Source organism: Seriola dumerili, unplaced genomic scaffold, assembly GCF_002260705.1.
Source record: "Seriola dumerili isolate Sdu_G_001 unplaced genomic scaffold, Sdu_1.0 BDQW01001191.1, whole genome shotgun sequence".
NCBI lineage: Eukaryota > Metazoa > Chordata > Actinopteri > Carangiformes > Carangidae > Seriola > Seriola dumerili.
The window spans coordinates 966,097-983,007 of record NW_019175446.1 but is presented as its reverse complement, the minus strand read 5'-3'; the positions used below and the strand labels follow the sequence as shown (position 1 = coordinate 983,007).

Genomic DNA, 16,911 nt, shown 5'->3' with positions numbered 1-16,911 from the left:
CATATATTTGGGGCACCCTGTTTACCACGTGGGTCCCCTGCGCTCTATCTCACTGTTTCCTGTCTCTCTTCACTGTCCCATCTAATAAAGGCACTAAAATCCCCCCCCCCCCCAAAAAAAACAGCTCCACCCCAACCAACTTCCGCCATCTACAACAGTAAAATGCTGCACAAACATTAATGCATGAGTAATAATAATCATCTAGGACCATTTTTATTCATTTACTTCTACTTCAGCACATTTTCCTGATTATAAGTAACATGCTTCTCCCCACGTAAGATTTTCCATGTAGGACTTTAACTTGTGCTCGAGTATTTTTACACTTTTACTCAATGAAGTGATGACTGAAGACTCCCTGCACCACACGCAGCCTCTCATCTCTGGAAGCTTTCTTGCCATAATCACAAATATTTCTTATCAGAAGCCATGTGAATGCGCGCAGGCGGGCACACCCAACTGTGAAGGCACCCCACCCACCACCCACACCCCCCACCCCCGCGCGACAGGTTGCTCCCATGGAAGTCAAACACCTGCTTAGTCACTTTTGATAGAAGTGGGGATGAGATTGCACAATCTCAAACGTCTAAGTGTCCACACATTTATAACCATGTGCAACGTCATAAATCATGACTGATGGCACCAGTTGTAAACCTGCATGACATCGCAATGACGACAAGCTGCACCATCCATCATGAAACCTCCGCAGGTGGATTACAGCACTGAGGCACGCTGTTGACCTATCAGCTTAATGAGTCCAAACAGCGGATACACACCTTGGGCAAAGATACAAATAAAAGCAATGTGGTCACTGTCAGTGAGTCAGGTGAAGTGACAAGGAGACAATCAGAGAGGTAAACTTGACATGTCAAGTTAGTAACATGGGGGTGTTGTCAGAGCAAACAGGAAAAGACTTGAGACTTGTTATAATAAGAGACGCTTCATTCATTTCCCCGAGCTCCTCGTGCTCCTTCAGCAGTTTTCAGAATGAATGAAAGACGCACATTTGAATGTATTTTAACAGTAAGATCATCGTTACTGTCATATGGCACCTGACTCCTGTGGTGCCTTTATATTGTCCCGGGATTTAAAACAGCTCCTGTCCTGTGCAAAAACATTAATGGGATCATGGCACAAAAAAATCTCCACACGCAGCATGAACCGGATTTTAGGAGGAAAAAGAGCAGAAACGAGACAAGAGACAGTAATATAAGACTGGGAAACCTGACACACAGAGAGAGAGAGAGAGAGAGAGAGAGAGAGAGAGAGAGAGGAAGTTGTCCAAACTCACTTGCTGATCTTTACGGGACTGTATTCCTTTTTACTCGACATCTTGAGAGACCGTTCAGAACCGTCCGTGTAATCTGAGTCCGAGCGGTGTTTTCTTCCAGCTCCTCACTCTCCCCTCTCTCTCTCTATCTCTATCTCTCCTCTTCTACTCACTCCTTCCTGTCTCTTGTGGCGTCTCCCCTCAGTTAAGGAGCGTCCACCTGTCTCAGCTCCTCCCCGGCCAGCAGGTGTGTCGTCAGTGAAAGCAGTGGAGGAGCAGACCGGGCGGACCTGTTCCACACTCCCGCCGCTTCACAGACCTCGCTCTGACTTGATATTCTAGGAGCTTGGCATCCACGCATTCATTCTAGCCATGTTTAATAGATCTCCTTTGGTTGTTAAAGCATGAATAGGACGCAGGTTGTGACCCGTGAAAGATTACACTTTAAAATCCATAATATTGATTGAGTTCTCCTGTAGTTTGAGTTTTCTGACTCTACATACCTGCCTATAGAAACGGCCTCTGAACCTCTACAGCTGCTGCTGTTATCAGCTCCATGCTACACAGGGACATTATAAAGCACTCACTGTTTGCACATATACAATCTCAGAGGAATGCAGCAGAACAGGTGACTCCATGACTGAATTTCAGGATCATTATTAAAACGTCCTCTTTTTGTTTATTAAGACAGGTCAAGCAGGTGATTCATTCAGTTTGCCATGTGTCATATCTCCCTATTTATAAGTATAACTCACAGAAACTCAAAGGTCTGTCAGAGACTAAAAACACAGAAAGGAAGAACATGAAATCTATAATATATCTATAATGCAATATATCTAAGAGACCTGTCCTGACCACTGTGAAGGCATCACCATGCCCCCGAGCCACGGCCAGGTGTTAATCCTTGCTAACAGCATTGTGTTTAAACCTCCTGAATCTCAGCCTGAGGAAGAATCACCACTGAAGCAGTTATTGTTTACAAAACCAAAGCTGACATTCAAGCACTTTCTCAGGAATAGTGGGGTATTTCAGTTTTGTGACCTGTGAACAAGCAGGTGCTTTTGCATTATATTTTGTTATAATTTCTGTATCACATGTTCATTGTCAATTTGATCTTTTTTGGTCACTTTTTAGTAGCTATATTTAACCAAACAAGATTTTCGCCCTAGTGTAGCTTTGCTGTAATCCAGCTTCTTCCACTATAAACTAATTAGTAACTCGTAAAGTTATTCAAGGGTTAACCACAAGGTGTAACTTTTCACATTCGAGTTTTGGCAAATGCAGCCTGTGAAATCAGGATGTGTCTTATTAATTAGTGGCATTTTTTTCTCATCTGGGATTATTCCACCTCCAGAGCGACAGAGCAGGCATTTCTGATTATCAGTGGTTATCTGTCACACACCCTGTGAAATTACCTTTGTTGTGTTCTAGGAGTGAAGGTCTGGTGAGAGGAATGCTAACTCCACCTGCTGCCAAAAAAGAAAGCTGATAAGAAAGTGCATGTACAGTATCTGACATAGAGGGGTGTGTGTGTGTGTGTGTGTGTGTGTGAGTATGTGTTAAGACAAAACACAGGTATGTGGCGATCATAGTAAAGCAGGTGAAGGAGGTGGGAGCACCTCTGCAGGTAGAGCAGAACAATGCGATTTCTTTCCGCCTCAGTGGGTAGAAGTTGGTTCAGCATGCTGCTCCGGCTCATGCTTGCGGTGGGTGTGTCTGACGCACACCCAGAGCAGTTACTCTTCAAGCCAACACCTACATACCTGCAGGGAGAGAGGGAGGGGTCACATAGCAGGAACAAAAAAGGTTAAAGTAACCGAGAGCACTCACACTCTAACATCTGAGTGACAGCAAAACAACACAGTGATGATTGAATCTCACTCGGTCTCGACATTGGACCCCGGTGGTACTTTAACTGTTTTCACACTGTCGTTTGAAACATTGTTATTGTTAAAAAATATTGATTATTGCAGCTTCGTTAACGTGAAAGTAAAGTCACTCATAGTGATGATGCTACAAAGAGGTATTACCTGAATCTGCAGCTCCTCCTTACAATGAGTTTCAGCTCATTGTTTTGGTTTCCTGGTCCCCAACTTTATTGTTTGGGCTTCTGTTTGCAAAAACAATATATACATACATACATATAAATATATATACATGCATACAAATATAGATAAAAGAGCCTGATGTTTCCCTCAGGAGTTGGTAGAGACTGAAAACTGAGCTTTATCAATGTTATGTTCACAGCTCGTTTCCGCTGTTTTGCGAAATGACCACAGTTGATATTTACACTTCTTTACAAAGGCGCTGATAAGCAGTAACATTTGTTTTCTTCACATGGTTCAGATGTTCACGTTACTGTGTCCACCTCGCCCACCTGTTTAAACTCCACATTGTGCAATTCGCCTGAGATAAGCACATGATGCTGTCAACAGCAAGGTGAGGCTGTCTCATATCATCAGGATTAAAAAAAAAAAAAGAAAAGCCAATTCTCTTACTGATGAAACGAGGGACGCTCTTTAGTATTTACCCAGAGAGCGTTCCACACATACTTCCAGGCGACGCTTCTGTAAATATGTGGAAAGCTATTTAATTCAGCCGCGCCCACAGCACTTGAGAACAGCAGGGACTCTGGTGTGTTATCAGCAGGAGCCACTGACCTGTGACCCCGTATCAGTCTTTTTTAAAAGAACACACGGCTGAGGTGAGGCAACAGCTGAACAATGACACATGTCACATGGACTAAAGGGCCCAGTTAACAACATAATGACAAAATTTATCATTCTTAGTATCAAAAACATGAGTACCAAACAATACTAAACAATGTATATGTTTGACAGCAGAGAGATTCACTCTGAAAATATGATAAATACATATATCAGAACATTAATCACTTGTTTCTTTATAAAGAATCTTATAATATTGTGCACAGTGTCTGATAGCTAAGATAAATGAGTGGTTTAGACTGTTTTTCTAACTTCTTTTTCCTTTAAATGAAAGTGTGAAATTCCAACACACTGAACACTTTAGGTGAGATTTTATATTTCTGTTCCCAAGGGCCAGTTGTCTCTCAATCTGCCCATGTTCAGCAACACAGTTTACTCATGCATTCATTCATTCGCCATACCGCTCATCCTTTTAGGGTCGAGGGGGTGCTGGAGCCAATCCCGGCTGACGTTGGGCGAGGGCGGGGCACAACCCTGCACAGGTGGGCCAGTCTATCCACAGGGCTGAAATATAGAGACAAACATTCATGCTCACACTCACACCTACAGGTAGATTACAGTCTCCAATCAACCTGAACCTGCATGTCTTTGGATTGTGGGAGGAACCCGGAGCACCAAGAGGAAACCCACGCAGGCACGAGAAGTACGTGCAAACTCCACACAGAAATCTTTCTTACTGCTGCGACAGTGCCAACCCACTGGTCCACCGCACCGTTCATGTCAGAACAAAGCACTTCACACAAAAACACACCGGTTAGTGTTTGGTTTGTTTTTTGTTTTTTTGAGGGTGGAAAAGGCCGTTTGTTCCTCCTCCACAAGATGGAGACGGAGCTTGAAAACAGCTGACGGGTGTATTTGGGTTGAGGAGAGTTTAAATTGTCATTGTTGTTGAGACTTTACTGGCTTTTGTCATTATAAGTCATCTTCACCGGCATGTGATGGGCACAAGACTGACCGGGAAAACAAGTTACCAATCCCTCTCAGCTGCTGGGACACAGGACAGGAAGCCTGCACGAGGGAGGTGCTGATGTGCATGTCATATACACATTTCTAAATTTTGCTACATATGTTTTGGCAACAACAATAAAGCCAGAATCACTGTAACCACCAGTTTCCCCTTGTAGATGTTATACAATACTACACACATGAAGCCTTTGATATTAAGTGACATGCTGGTTTGAGCAGTTACCATAGTGAAGACTGGAAATGGTGCCTGAGTTACTATATTTGTGAAACATGACACCTGCTGGAGAGGAAGGGTAGACCCAGGGTTAAAAATCAGATGTCACTAGTAACCTGCAGAACTGTTCCAAATTTAGAAGAAAAAACAAAACCAAAAAACACCAAAGTCTCTTTTTTTTGTTTTATTTGAAAGATCATGCAGTGCACGTCCAAGGTAGGAGCTTAACATCACTTTCAATGATACACGTGAAAAACCAATACATTTGTAATTACCTAGTACAAAACAAAACTAATTACCGAGGAATGTAACAAATTAAATAATAGGAAAACAAGTGTGCAACACAACTACTGCTGCACTGCAGATCTTAAAAGGTTTGATAGGAGGTTGAAGTTGTTTGTAACCCTGTTGAGTAAATACAAAAATTCTGGATTATCTATTGAACTTAAAACATGACAAAAAGCAATAAATTACTTCTTTCAAGTGTGTGGTGCGTTTACTGAGAGAACTGAGGAGGCATGGGGTAGGGCACCAGCGGAGCAGGATGCTGCTGTGGAGCCTGTGCCTGGGGGAAGGGGAAAGGGGGGTGACCAGCGCCGTTCTGTGCGCCAGGCTTGGGAGCAAACTGCTGGGCCTGGAAGTTGTTCTGGCCTCCAAAGGCTCCCGGTTGGCTGTTACCAAAGTTGGACTGTCCATTACCGTTGTAGTTGCCTCCACTGAAGCCGTTGCTGCTGTTATTGCCCCCATAGCCTCCATTCTGTGTGTTTGTGCCAAAGGCTTTGTTTGGTCCGTTGTCAAACCCTCTACCGTTATCCCTGTCCCTAAAACTGCCAAAATCCCGCCTTCCAGAATACCTATCCCGGCGGTCATCTCTGTAATCACCACCTCTGCCTCCCCTTGAACGACCTGGAAGAGAAAACAAGCTTTTAAACGAGAGAAAAATGGCTACAGTCATGTTATGTATTATTGTATTATTTTTTGTTAAGCAAAAACTGGCTTGATACCGCTAAAGTTCATGAATCCATCCCCTTCTCAGAACAATCAAAAAAGAAAAAAGAAAAAAGCAGCAGGAAAAAAAAAAAAGTGGCTGCAGTTCACAGCACAGTTTCTGTATCTCACCAATTAGATTTACCTCCTCTGTCTTCTGCCATCTGGAGGAGCTTGGGGTTGATTGCCTGGTTGGCCTCACGAAGCACAGAGATGAGGTCGCTGGCCTGCCTCATGTTGTTTGGAGTGAAGAAGGTATAAGCTGTGCCTGTCTTTTGGCTACGAGCTGTTCGGCCAATGCGGTGGATATAGTCCTCTGAGTTGTTGGGGTAGTCAAAGTTGATGACAAATTTCACGTCTTCAACATCTGTAAGATTGTGTTGCGTTGTGGCATAAAGGAAGAGGAGGACAGCACACAAAAGACGTGCGCCAGCGCCACCACAACAACCAGATCAAAAACAAAGAGGCCAAGTTAGTACTGTCATGAGGTGGAGATAGCGAGTAAAATCCACAAGCTGCAAAAAACTGGAATTAGGCAAAAGCTACAGATACGTTTACTCCACGGGGAGACTACGGTGGGAAAAGAGAAACGATGCACACTCCATTAGCTTCCAATCCAGTGGGATAAAATAAAAACCCTCCCCCTCCTGAGCCACTGGCAACCCACCCTCAGAAAGAATGGATCAGAAGTCTTACCATTTTTTGGAGTATGCATTCACTAGTCCATTCCCATTGCAGCACACGCCCCACATACTGTCAAGTGACCCTCAGGTGTCTGTACACAGTAGGGCTGCTATGCACACTACTGCCTCCTAGTGTTCTCAAACTAGCACTTAACCAATGTCCCTTCGTCACGCTCACTCATGAGATGCTGGCTATAATGCTCACACTGCAGTGTCTCTTGCCAAGAAAAGCGGTATCTCTGAACCAAAATGCAGGATGCCTACAAACAATGCATCCCGACTCTCGGCATGGCAAGATTTTTCCAGACCCAGTGTTCACTTGATCTTAATGTCTCTCGTTGGCAGGTCTCGACATGACTTTGAAACGCAGGCGAGGGAGGAGTGTGAGCTTGGATTTTGTCCAAGTGTGTCCAACTAGCATGTCCCACTGTCACCAAAAGCGCCAGTAGCCATGTCATTACAGAGGTGAAGGTATGATCGATCTGACAGACTGCTCTTCCGACAGAAGTTTAGGAAACTGCAACAGTAATGCCACCCATGCTTTACAACAGGTCTACACAACAGAAAGCACCTTCCAAATGACTCAAATGGCTTGCAATGCAGTGCCCAAACAAATATGCAAGACAATAGGAGACAGTGTAGCTGGGCTTTGAGCTGGGACAGTTACAGAGCCTGGGTGTGTGAAGCAGTCCAAACCATTGCCAGAGAACAGACGAGCATATGGGGGAGGAACTGTGGCCAGCCCTCAACTCGCCCCCCTTTTTAGGCAGGCCAGAGCGTTATGCTGCACTTGGGCCTGGTCACCTCTGTATATCTGCACGACTGGGAGACCCGTGCCTCGCCAGTCAGGACACCTCCAAGAATCCTCCTTCCCCCTCTGGAGACCTGGGCTTGTCATGCCAAGGCCCTGCCATATAGACTGCTCCTTCAGGTCAGGGGAGAAACTCAGAAAGAAGCAGAAGAGTTAAAGAAAGCAAATACACTTTCTTTTTGAAATACTTAGGAGTAAATAACAGTTCAGGGAGGATACTGACCTAGACCTCTGGAGGCAACATCTGTGGCAATGAGAATTGGAGCCTTTCCATATTTGAACTCTGAAATAAAAAAAAATTAAAAAAGATTAAACACAAGACCACTAATATTTCCCTGTGATGTAAACGTATTCGTTATTCAAGCTTACCATTGAGAACCCAGTCTCTTTCCTGCTGGCTTTTATCTCCGTGGATTCCCATAGCCGGCCACCTAACAGAAGCGATGGGGTCAATGTTAATTTTTTTTTTTTTATACAAGTACTTCATAACTAGAAAGTCAGTACAACAGAAGCTCTCATGCTTTGAATCTGTATTCATTTCAACACGTACCCATCCCTTCTCATCCTCCTCGTGAGGTCATCACACCGCCTCTTTGTCTCTACAAAGATGATGGTCTTGTTCTCCTTCTCACTCATGATTTCCTCAAGCAGACGGATGAGTCTGAAAGAAGACAGTTGCTCCGTAAAGAATCTATCACTAATGTCAAAAGATCTGCTTCAACACTTGGCGTTACCAGCATGGACACATTACTCACTTGTTCTCCTTCTCTCCATCATTGCAGACATCCACGATCTGCAGGATGTTGTGATTGGCACTGAGCTGCAGTGCTCCAACATTGATCTGGACATACTCCTTCAGGAAGTCCTCTGCCAGCTGGCGGACCTCTTTTGGCCAAGTGGCACTCCACATCAGGGTCTGACGGTCAGGCTGCAAAACAGTACAACAATTAGCAACCAGTTTGCTCAAAGTAATGTACAGATAGTGACAAGGTCTTTCACCTCTGAATGTGTTAAAAGCCACTAACTAAATCAAAAGTAACTTACTCTGATTTGGTCGACAATTTTCCGGATCTGTGGCTCGAAGCCCATATCCAGCATTCTGTCAGCCTCGTCCAGCACAAGGTAAGTGCAACGTCGAAGGTTCGTCTTTCCTGCTTCAAGGAAGTCGATGAGCCTTCCTGGGGTGGCAATGCAGATCTCCACACCTATAATGATAGAGTTACTGTAAGAGCTAAGCTCTTGACACCAAAGACAATGTTTCAAGTGTTTTGCAAAAGAGATAAAAAAAAAAAAATACCTCTTTCCAAGTCGCGGATCTGCGGTCCTTTGGGTGCTCCACCATAGATACAGGTGGACTTGAGGCGAGAAGCTCTGCCATATTCTGCAGCCACCTGTTGCACCTGCTGAGCCAGCTCACGGGTTGGGGCCAGCACCAAGCACTATCGTGGGGAAAATTATAGGTTTTTAGTCAGTGAACAGGTGGGTATGCATCTCACACCATCATGATCAGCGTTCCTTATTCTTTCCTTCCTATTCTGAGTGCTGAAATAAGAAGCACATTGGGAAGGCTACTTTCCGGCCATTTTTCAACATCAGACCACTTGTATACATGTTACATTCATTTCTGATTTAAGGTCTGAGTCGTGTCAAATTATCCTTTGAAAGTCTACCAGAGGATAGGGTACCAAAAGCCCATCTCTGAGATAAAAGCATGGAGAGCTAGTGTGTAACTCTGTTGTGAATACTTACAATTGGACCGTCTCCACGTTCCAGGAAAGGCTGGTGGTTGATGTGCACGATGGCAGGCAACAGGTACTGCAAAGCAAAAAAACACTATCATCAGCACAGGTCGTTGGTGTATGTGTTGATATTCCAACTAATGCCTTTTGTCAAACAACTTACAGACAGCGTTTTGCCAGAGCCAGTCTGTGCAATGCCGACCATATCTTTGCCACTAAGAGCCAGAGGCCATCCCTGAGCTTGGATGGGTGTTGGTTCAGTCCAGTTCTGTTTGTTGATCACATCCATCACATAAGCTGTAGAATAGAGGACAACAATTAATTACGGCACACACAAACCACCTTTGAGGTATAGTTTCTCTAATTATTGTAAAACTTACATGGAAAGCTGGCCTCGTGAAACTTGGCAATGGGATTTGGGCACTCTCGCCCCTTCACTGTAATTGTTTTGGCCCTCCTGTATTGTTCAACTTCTTGCTGCAAGATAAGAGCAAATGAAACTTCAGTTCAGCAGTCATAACCCATTGCATAACTGCAACACGTGTGTGAGGGAGCACATTTCAAGCAGTGTTGCGTAACATTTCATGGACCACGCAGACTACATACCGGTGGCCTCCGGGTAACGTCGGGATGCTGCTGATAGAAGTTTTTCTCAAACTTTGGGAGCTCGTCCAGGTTCCAGTGTTTTTTCCGCAGCCGATCACCGGGGTTGCCGAACTTTCCTCCACCGCCACCACGGTTGCCACCAAAGCGAGGAGGACCACCGCCATAGCTGCAATAAATTAAGTCGTGGTGCACAAAGTCAGATGGGACTGAAGTTATGGCATTAACGGCGGCAATAACAGCAATTCAAAACGATCAGAGCCCCATCTTAACTGCGTCACTCTGAAATTATATAGCTGCCATATACTTTCCAGCCAGCAGAGGAACAATGGAAAAACAGCCGGCATTTTGTATCCGCATTCAAGCTGCCACATGGCGAAAAGCCGACTAGCCAGCTGTATTAGCATCACTGCTCCGCGCTGGAGCAAAACACATTACATGTGAGCAACAAAGTAAATATCGTGGGCAGACTATCGTTTAAAATGTGTAAATAACAAAGTAGTCCAGCGATTTCCACAGTGTGCTGAGAATAAGTGTTTCTTACGGGGATGAAATGAGAAATGTAACGCCGGGTTAGCTAACGGGAAGCTAACGCTACCCTGAAGCTAACGGAAAGCCACCGTGCCGGGGCACGAGGCCAGACAAGGCCTTGAGCCAAAGACAACGGGCTCCGTTCACCGGAGGCCTTGGCCTTGTGTGGGTAAATAAAGCCGTACAACTGCTTGCTTTTCACATTTGTAGGCTCTCAATTAAAAGCAAACAGTTAATTATGGCAATTCCTTCGAAATTCAACCAAAATATTTAGTTGAGCGTCTTATTTTTTCGGCGACGAGTCTTGTCAGCCATTTCTACGAGTCACACAAGAGCAAAATTGGCCTCAAATACGAAAAAGGAATGTACTTACCCTCTATCTCTATCTCTGTCCCTGCCGCGGTCTCTGTCGGAATATCCAGGCATTTTGTAAACTAACTTTATAAATAAAAAAGATAAATACTCAACACTGTGGCTTAACCGCCGACTAAAAAAACCCGACCGGCAGTGGTGCTGAAATGCCGGTAATGTAAAAATGAGGTCCGGTTTATATAGCAAGAGGAAGTCCACCTTCCGATGTATTCATCCGCCATACGGTTCTCGACTTCAGTGTTTGACGACTGAAAACATAGACACACAGCGGAGCTGTGATACTGTGTTTTAAATTCAATGTAACGCTTATCGAAAATATTACACTAGGATCCCCAAAGCCCCCACTGAATATAGTTTATGAGCTAACTTAGAATAGTTCCATGACTAAAGTTTTAAAAATCACATACACTTGCTTGTGTAGATCTTAAAAATCAGGAACTATATTTGGTATCTACTGTTACACTTAAAAAATTGCCAGATTAAAGAGAGAAACCTAAAAACTCTCTTTTCCGGTGCTTCCATCTGATACACAGTATTATTACGACGTATGTTGGCGGATGAATATGTACGAGACAGAAACCGGTGATTCGGCTTTTGACTGTGCTTCCGTTGGATTACGGTAAATGACGTCATCCGGACCAACCCAAACATACAGGGAACTAGTTTTTTTCTTTTCTATTTGTAATGAGATCCCATGTGTGATACATTTTCTTTTACTTAACTTCTCTTGAAATAAGTGAACAAACAAATGTTAATGACTTATTACAGATTATTTTGTTACAGAACTAGAATAGTGATACTCAAAGTGTGGCAGAAAGTTGATTTCTTCCAAAGGAGGAGAAACAGACATCATGTAGACTACCTGTGAGTTTTATATGAAAAAGAAAACTTGTACTAACATAGATAAACCTCTACAGAAAGTAAAGTTTATTCACTAACTTAAATAAAACCCAAAAAACATTAAATGTTGAGCAGTAACTCTTTTTATGGAAGTTGCCAAAATTATGTAAGGTGAAATGCACAAACATTCTCACTTATTGATAGTGATTACTGAGCCAGTATTTGCAAAGAAGGGAAGAATCAAAATATGAACCATTATTATCATAATAAAATCTCATCTTCTATCCTCTTCTTTCCAGTCTGTGCATAAACTTTGTCAAGACCTGTCTGTACTATGATGCAGTTACACATCCATGAAAATAACAAAAATTGTACTTGACACCAGCCCCCAACCCCCACCCTGTTCATTGTCATTTTACCCCATTTCCCTGGCCCCCCCCCCCCGGGAGCCATCTGCCAGACGTTTTAATCCAAAGTGGTAGCAGTGAATACACAGTGGGTGGTCAGGGACTTGTACCATTCAAATGTAAGGCACAAGTCTTTGCATCCTCCATTTGACATTTATTCTCAGCCACTAACAAGCCCCTGATAATTTGGCATAATGTAAATAATTTCTGTACCAAAGGACCTGTTTAAGAACACAACTATATTAGGTAATCTAACAATAATTCATATTAAAAAACTTTCTTTTTCATAACTACTACTTAAAAGTAAAAAAAAAGGAAAAAAGACAGATACATCTTTGTACAAGGCCTTAACATTGTTAGACAAAGGCAAGTTTAATTAGAACTAATTACACACAAAAATAAAATACTCTTACAAAATGATAGTGTTAACATACATCAAATTGCATCAGTCAGCTATGAGAGATATAGTCCTGCTAAGTGGATCATGCTATTTAAAAAAAAAAAAAAAAAAAAAAAATAGAGCGGCATCTCTCAACTTTGACTTGTTTAATAAAAAGTTCAGTTCTTCAATGAGAGGCAGCTACGGGGCAATGCTGAGTAATGTAGTGTAGGAATAGACAGTAGGGCGATCAGCTTGTGCACTGGACTTAAAGGTGAATGAATATCTGGTGCAGAAGTCACCATTAAATACACATGGCAACCTCATTCTGTTTGTGTGCAATTCCTCTTTTCAGTTCAAGGAAATCCTTTTTCTACTTAAGTTAAAGATAAATTACAAGTTGTTTGATCCACATACAGTATATGAACAATATCTTATTACTGTACAAAGCACCATCTGAGGACACTTTTCACTTTGCATACACTCGTCTACATAAAAGAATGAAAACGAACAGTTCATTTTTTTGTTTTTGTTTTTTTTTTTAGTGTATGCAAACGTTAAGAACAGTCCACGGTCATAGAGATTGCTAGACAGGCAGCATCTTCTGAAAACATTCAAGAATTTCATTTTAATGGTAGAAAACAATCCCCCTTTCTCTCTAAGAAAAACAAACAAAAAACAAACAAACAAAAAAAAAAAAACCATCACTGATAGAACTGTATAGCAGGCTAAAAACAGGAGTTCATCTTATTCAGTTCACTTTCAACCAAAAGCACATATGGAGACATGCAACAATTACTGTGTGTTAATGGTCTGCTGTGGGCAAAACAATGCAAATGACAACACTTTCTTTTTCTTTTCTTTTTTTTTTCTTTTTTTTTTTCTTTTTTTTTTTTTTAAACCGCTTAACATTCAGGAAATCAAGACAAATGGTCAGAACTGGTCGTCAGATCAAAAGGACACTACAGACTACGTATGACATCTCCTGAGAATGTGGCTAGGTAGAGCTCTTGATTTCTTGGAAATGTTTCGTGGCCACAAACAGGTATGAGCATGAGTAGTGTACTGTGCACTTTAAGCAGTAGTATGTCTATGAGTAAGGTTGCCAATATAAGACAAAAGTTAATGCTATTTAGCACCACATGGCGAAAAGGTAGTGGAGGTGTTACTTTTTCCCCAAAACGACAACATGGAGGCAACACAGAATAGATTATGATGGACTTTGGACTCTTCTGAACAGAATACCATTAGAAAGTAATGGTAGGCTTCATGCTAGTGACATTAATATAGCCCAGCTACAAATGACGAACTGTTAAAAAAGCGTAATAGAAGGGAAACAACACACCACCATATGCAGCTCCAGGATGAAATCAGTAGAATTTAAAGGGTGCTCAATATTTGCAAAGATTCATTCATTCAAAAATGTTTATGGCACTCAAGAGGACATTGTGATTTTAAGATTTTTTTGCCCTTAAGACAAACCTCTCCTTGTACAGTACGAGAGAGGTCGTGTCAAGAAATAAACCACAGCATTCTTTAGTGAAATTCAGTCAAGCTTAGTTCTGTTTTCACAAATTGTCTTCTATAATTTAAACAGTAACACTTAACATTTAAAAGAATTTATTTTTCTGAAACAATGGAAAAGGGGTTTCTGAAATATAACAACAATAAATTATATATATTATATAGAATTTTATTGTTTCTTTTTCAATTTTCCCTGTTATATAAAAATAACACATTTCAAGCTATTCATTCATTTATTCATTTTCAAACAAAACTAGCTGTCAAACGTACGACGAAATAGGGTTTTCTGGGAATGCAGCGCTAGTTGTTGGGCAGCGACTCGGGAGCAGAGGTCCCTGCTGCCGTCTTTGGAGAGGGTTGTAAACAGTCGGGGCTCTGCCTAATTCAGTCTCTAGTCTCGCCTTCTCATCCACGCACACATCCCTGTTTTTCCAGCCTTGGCGTTACTGATAGCCCCAGCGTGATCACTCTGAGGCACCAAACAGCCCGAGTCACGCACACTCCGCATCCAAATTTAGTGTTTCCGAGTAGGTTGTGGTAACCAATAATAACCCTGTATTCTAGCAAACAAACCAGTCTTGTTAATGTCGTTTCAGAATGGACCGAGCTCGTGTTCTGCTTGGTAAAATGGAGCATTGCTACATGGATACAGTCTATTTTTTAAATGCTAAAATGAACTTAGAAAAAAAAAAAAAAGAAAAAAAAAAAAGAAAAAGGGAAGAGCCAGCAAATTTTTGCAGGTTCCACAAGTTAGTAAATAGTCTGAGTTATTAGCAGCTGAAGAGATCCTTTTCAATGATAAAAAAAGACATAAAGGAGGGCCGGAGGGTCTAAAAAAACCCACAGTCAGATGACATTTTCTGGTCTTCTCCGCCCCACCCTCCCTTAGCTTGGCCACATGTCCCTGGGAAGTGTGTGCGTCCCTGGGTGAAGCAACCGTGGATGACCCCCGTCTGAGTGGATTGATTTGTTGGAGGTGTGTGTGTGGGGGTGGGGTGGTGGTGGTGGGGGGGGGGCACATGATAGCCAAACCATGTTGCTTCTAGCTGTTGCAGAGCTCTGTCCTCGTCAGTGACTCACTCTACAGCAAAGCCGCACGTCTCCTCGATGGCAGTGAGCAACTTGTCGTACAGTTTGTCGTAGTGCTCGTACGGAGGAATGTCAATCCGATTGAAACTGGGAAAAGAAAAGAAAAGACAAGAAAAAAAAGAGAGGGTGAGAGCAGATTTTAACAGACAGAAGATGAGCTTTACTACTCTGCCCTTCGGTATTAAAAGCAGATCGGAGAATATTATAATGTTGACAGTCTGCTCACCAGGTGTGGGCTTTGGGCAGGTTGTTGGTGCTGGCATCAATCTGGTGGATGGTAAAGAGCCGTGGGCCTGCGGCACCTGTAGAGACAAACCAACACTTCACTGAAACAGACTCTCTCACACCTGCAGATGCAGATATTTACAGAGTTTGACATCTATTCAAAGCACAGTCTCCTGGATAACTGCTTTTTATTCATAGAGATGAGGTCTGCTTTAAGTCAATAACATGGAAGCAAAGAAAAGGACGAAAGGATTTTAATCTCGGAAGCAAGTGAATAATTGTAAAATTTAATCACTACTGAATACTTAATGTTAAAATTTAAATACCATTGAATTTATAACACTGAAATATTTTAGGCTAATATCTATTATTGTTCTATTATCATCTATTAATACCCTCTATATGAATTTATGAATTTTATTCTGAAACTTCCAGGTAGAGCTGAATGGCCCAGTGAAAAATCGCAGGAGCTGCATTTTTCTTTTTTGATAAAAAAAAAAGGTAAAAATGTGTCACAACATACATAAATGAAGCATTGTGTTTCTCCGGAGACACCCCCGGCCTACAAATCATATTCTCCAGACATAAAAGAAAATGCTTGTTTGGTACAAGAAACAAGGAACTGACTTTGTCCCTGAACTGTGGCCCGCAGACTTACAGACACTTTAAGTCCAAGTTTGTGTGCGAGTTGTTTTTGGGTCTTTTGGCCTCTGTTGATGTTTTGACCGAGACAGGATGGCCATGTTATATAAAAGGTGTGTAAGGGTGCTGTCTGCCTGTGGATCATGGTGTACTCCTCATGCCTGGGTGCTCTGTCTCTGGGCAGCGCCGTCTGCCAGGATGGACCTGCTGAACCACTGCACTATGCACAGACTCAGGGTTCATGTCAGGTCGGAGAAACCCAGAGACACAGACACACACAGAGAGGCAAAGAATCCCAAACACACGTCCCAGATTGTGTTGACAGAGCTTGTGAGTGGTCGGCACGCTGTGTGTAACAAAGACACAGTAAAAGCTACACCACCACACCTTCGTTAACTATTCATCTGATGTTAAGTATTAACATTTCGCACAACTTTCACCTGCATGACCTGACTCAGTCTGGTCCAAGTCCATCCCACAAAGAGAGCAATTCACACCAAGCCATGTCATTAAATCACAGTGTTCTTACAAGCATTAGACTGTCTCGCATTTATTGCATAACAATAAATATTTACATTTACAACATTTACATTGCAAAACACATGTGCGCATGTAGTATTTTGTCCCGGCTGTTCTTACCTTGGAGGGCCTTGAAGCCCTGCAGAGGAACTCTGGAGGAGCCAGTGACAAACTGCAGCAGCCGCGCTCTGCGCTCCTCGTCGAACGACTCCACGGCTTTCCAGAACCATTTCACAATGTTGCTGTCCGGAGTGCAGTGTTTGAGCCGCGTGTTGGACTTCCAGTCGTTGATGTCGATTTTACCCAGCCCACATACAATCAGCTACAGGTACAGAGATCATGTCAGTACGCTGGATTTATAAACCTGAAGATGAACTGAGAAATAAG

The 16,911-nt window shown here is 42.6% G+C and overlaps 2 protein-coding genes across 4 annotated transcripts in view; both read right to left on the bottom strand.

Moving 5' to 3' along the window:
- Nucleotides 1-5,341: 5,341 nt before the first annotated feature.
- On the bottom strand, nt 5,342-11,057 carry LOC111238047 (probable ATP-dependent RNA helicase DDX5). 3 transcript variants are annotated; one of them, XM_022767428.1, is made up of 13 exons: nt 10,901-11,057; nt 10,000-10,165; nt 9,774-9,870; nt 9,557-9,690; nt 9,404-9,469; nt 8,952-9,093; nt 8,699-8,859; nt 8,410-8,582; nt 8,205-8,315; nt 8,024-8,085; nt 7,878-7,937; nt 6,306-6,527; nt 5,342-6,079 (listed from the first exon to the last, which is right to left on the bottom strand). In XM_022767428.1, the coding sequence occupies exons 1-13, from the start codon at nt 10,951-10,953 to the stop codon at nt 5,670-5,672; spliced, it is 1,857 nt and encodes a 618-aa protein (XP_022623149.1). In that variant the 5' UTR covers nt 10,954-11,057; the 3' UTR covers nt 5,342-5,669. The 3 variants fall into 3 exon arrangements, with proteins under 3 accessions (XP_022623149.1, XP_022623150.1, XP_022623151.1); XM_022767430.1 differs by having other exon boundaries at nt 5,964-6,079; nt 6,293-6,527; XM_022767429.1 differs by lacking the exon at nt 6,306-6,527.
- A 4,039-nt stretch (nt 11,058-15,096) lies between these two features.
- Nucleotides 15,097-16,911, bottom strand: part of LOC111238083 (E3 ubiquitin-protein ligase SMURF2) — a 45,486-nt gene continuing 43,671 nt past the window's right edge. The window contains exons 17-19 of the mRNA XM_022767480.1: nt 16,645-16,846; nt 15,365-15,440; nt 15,097-15,225 (exon numbers count right to left, since the gene is read on the bottom strand). Of these exons, the coding sequence (XP_022623201.1) occupies nt 15,126-15,225; nt 15,365-15,440; nt 16,645-16,846 (378 nt within the window). The 3' untranslated portion in view covers nt 15,097-15,125. The remainder of the gene's footprint in view (nt 15,226-15,364; nt 15,441-16,644; nt 16,847-16,911) is intronic.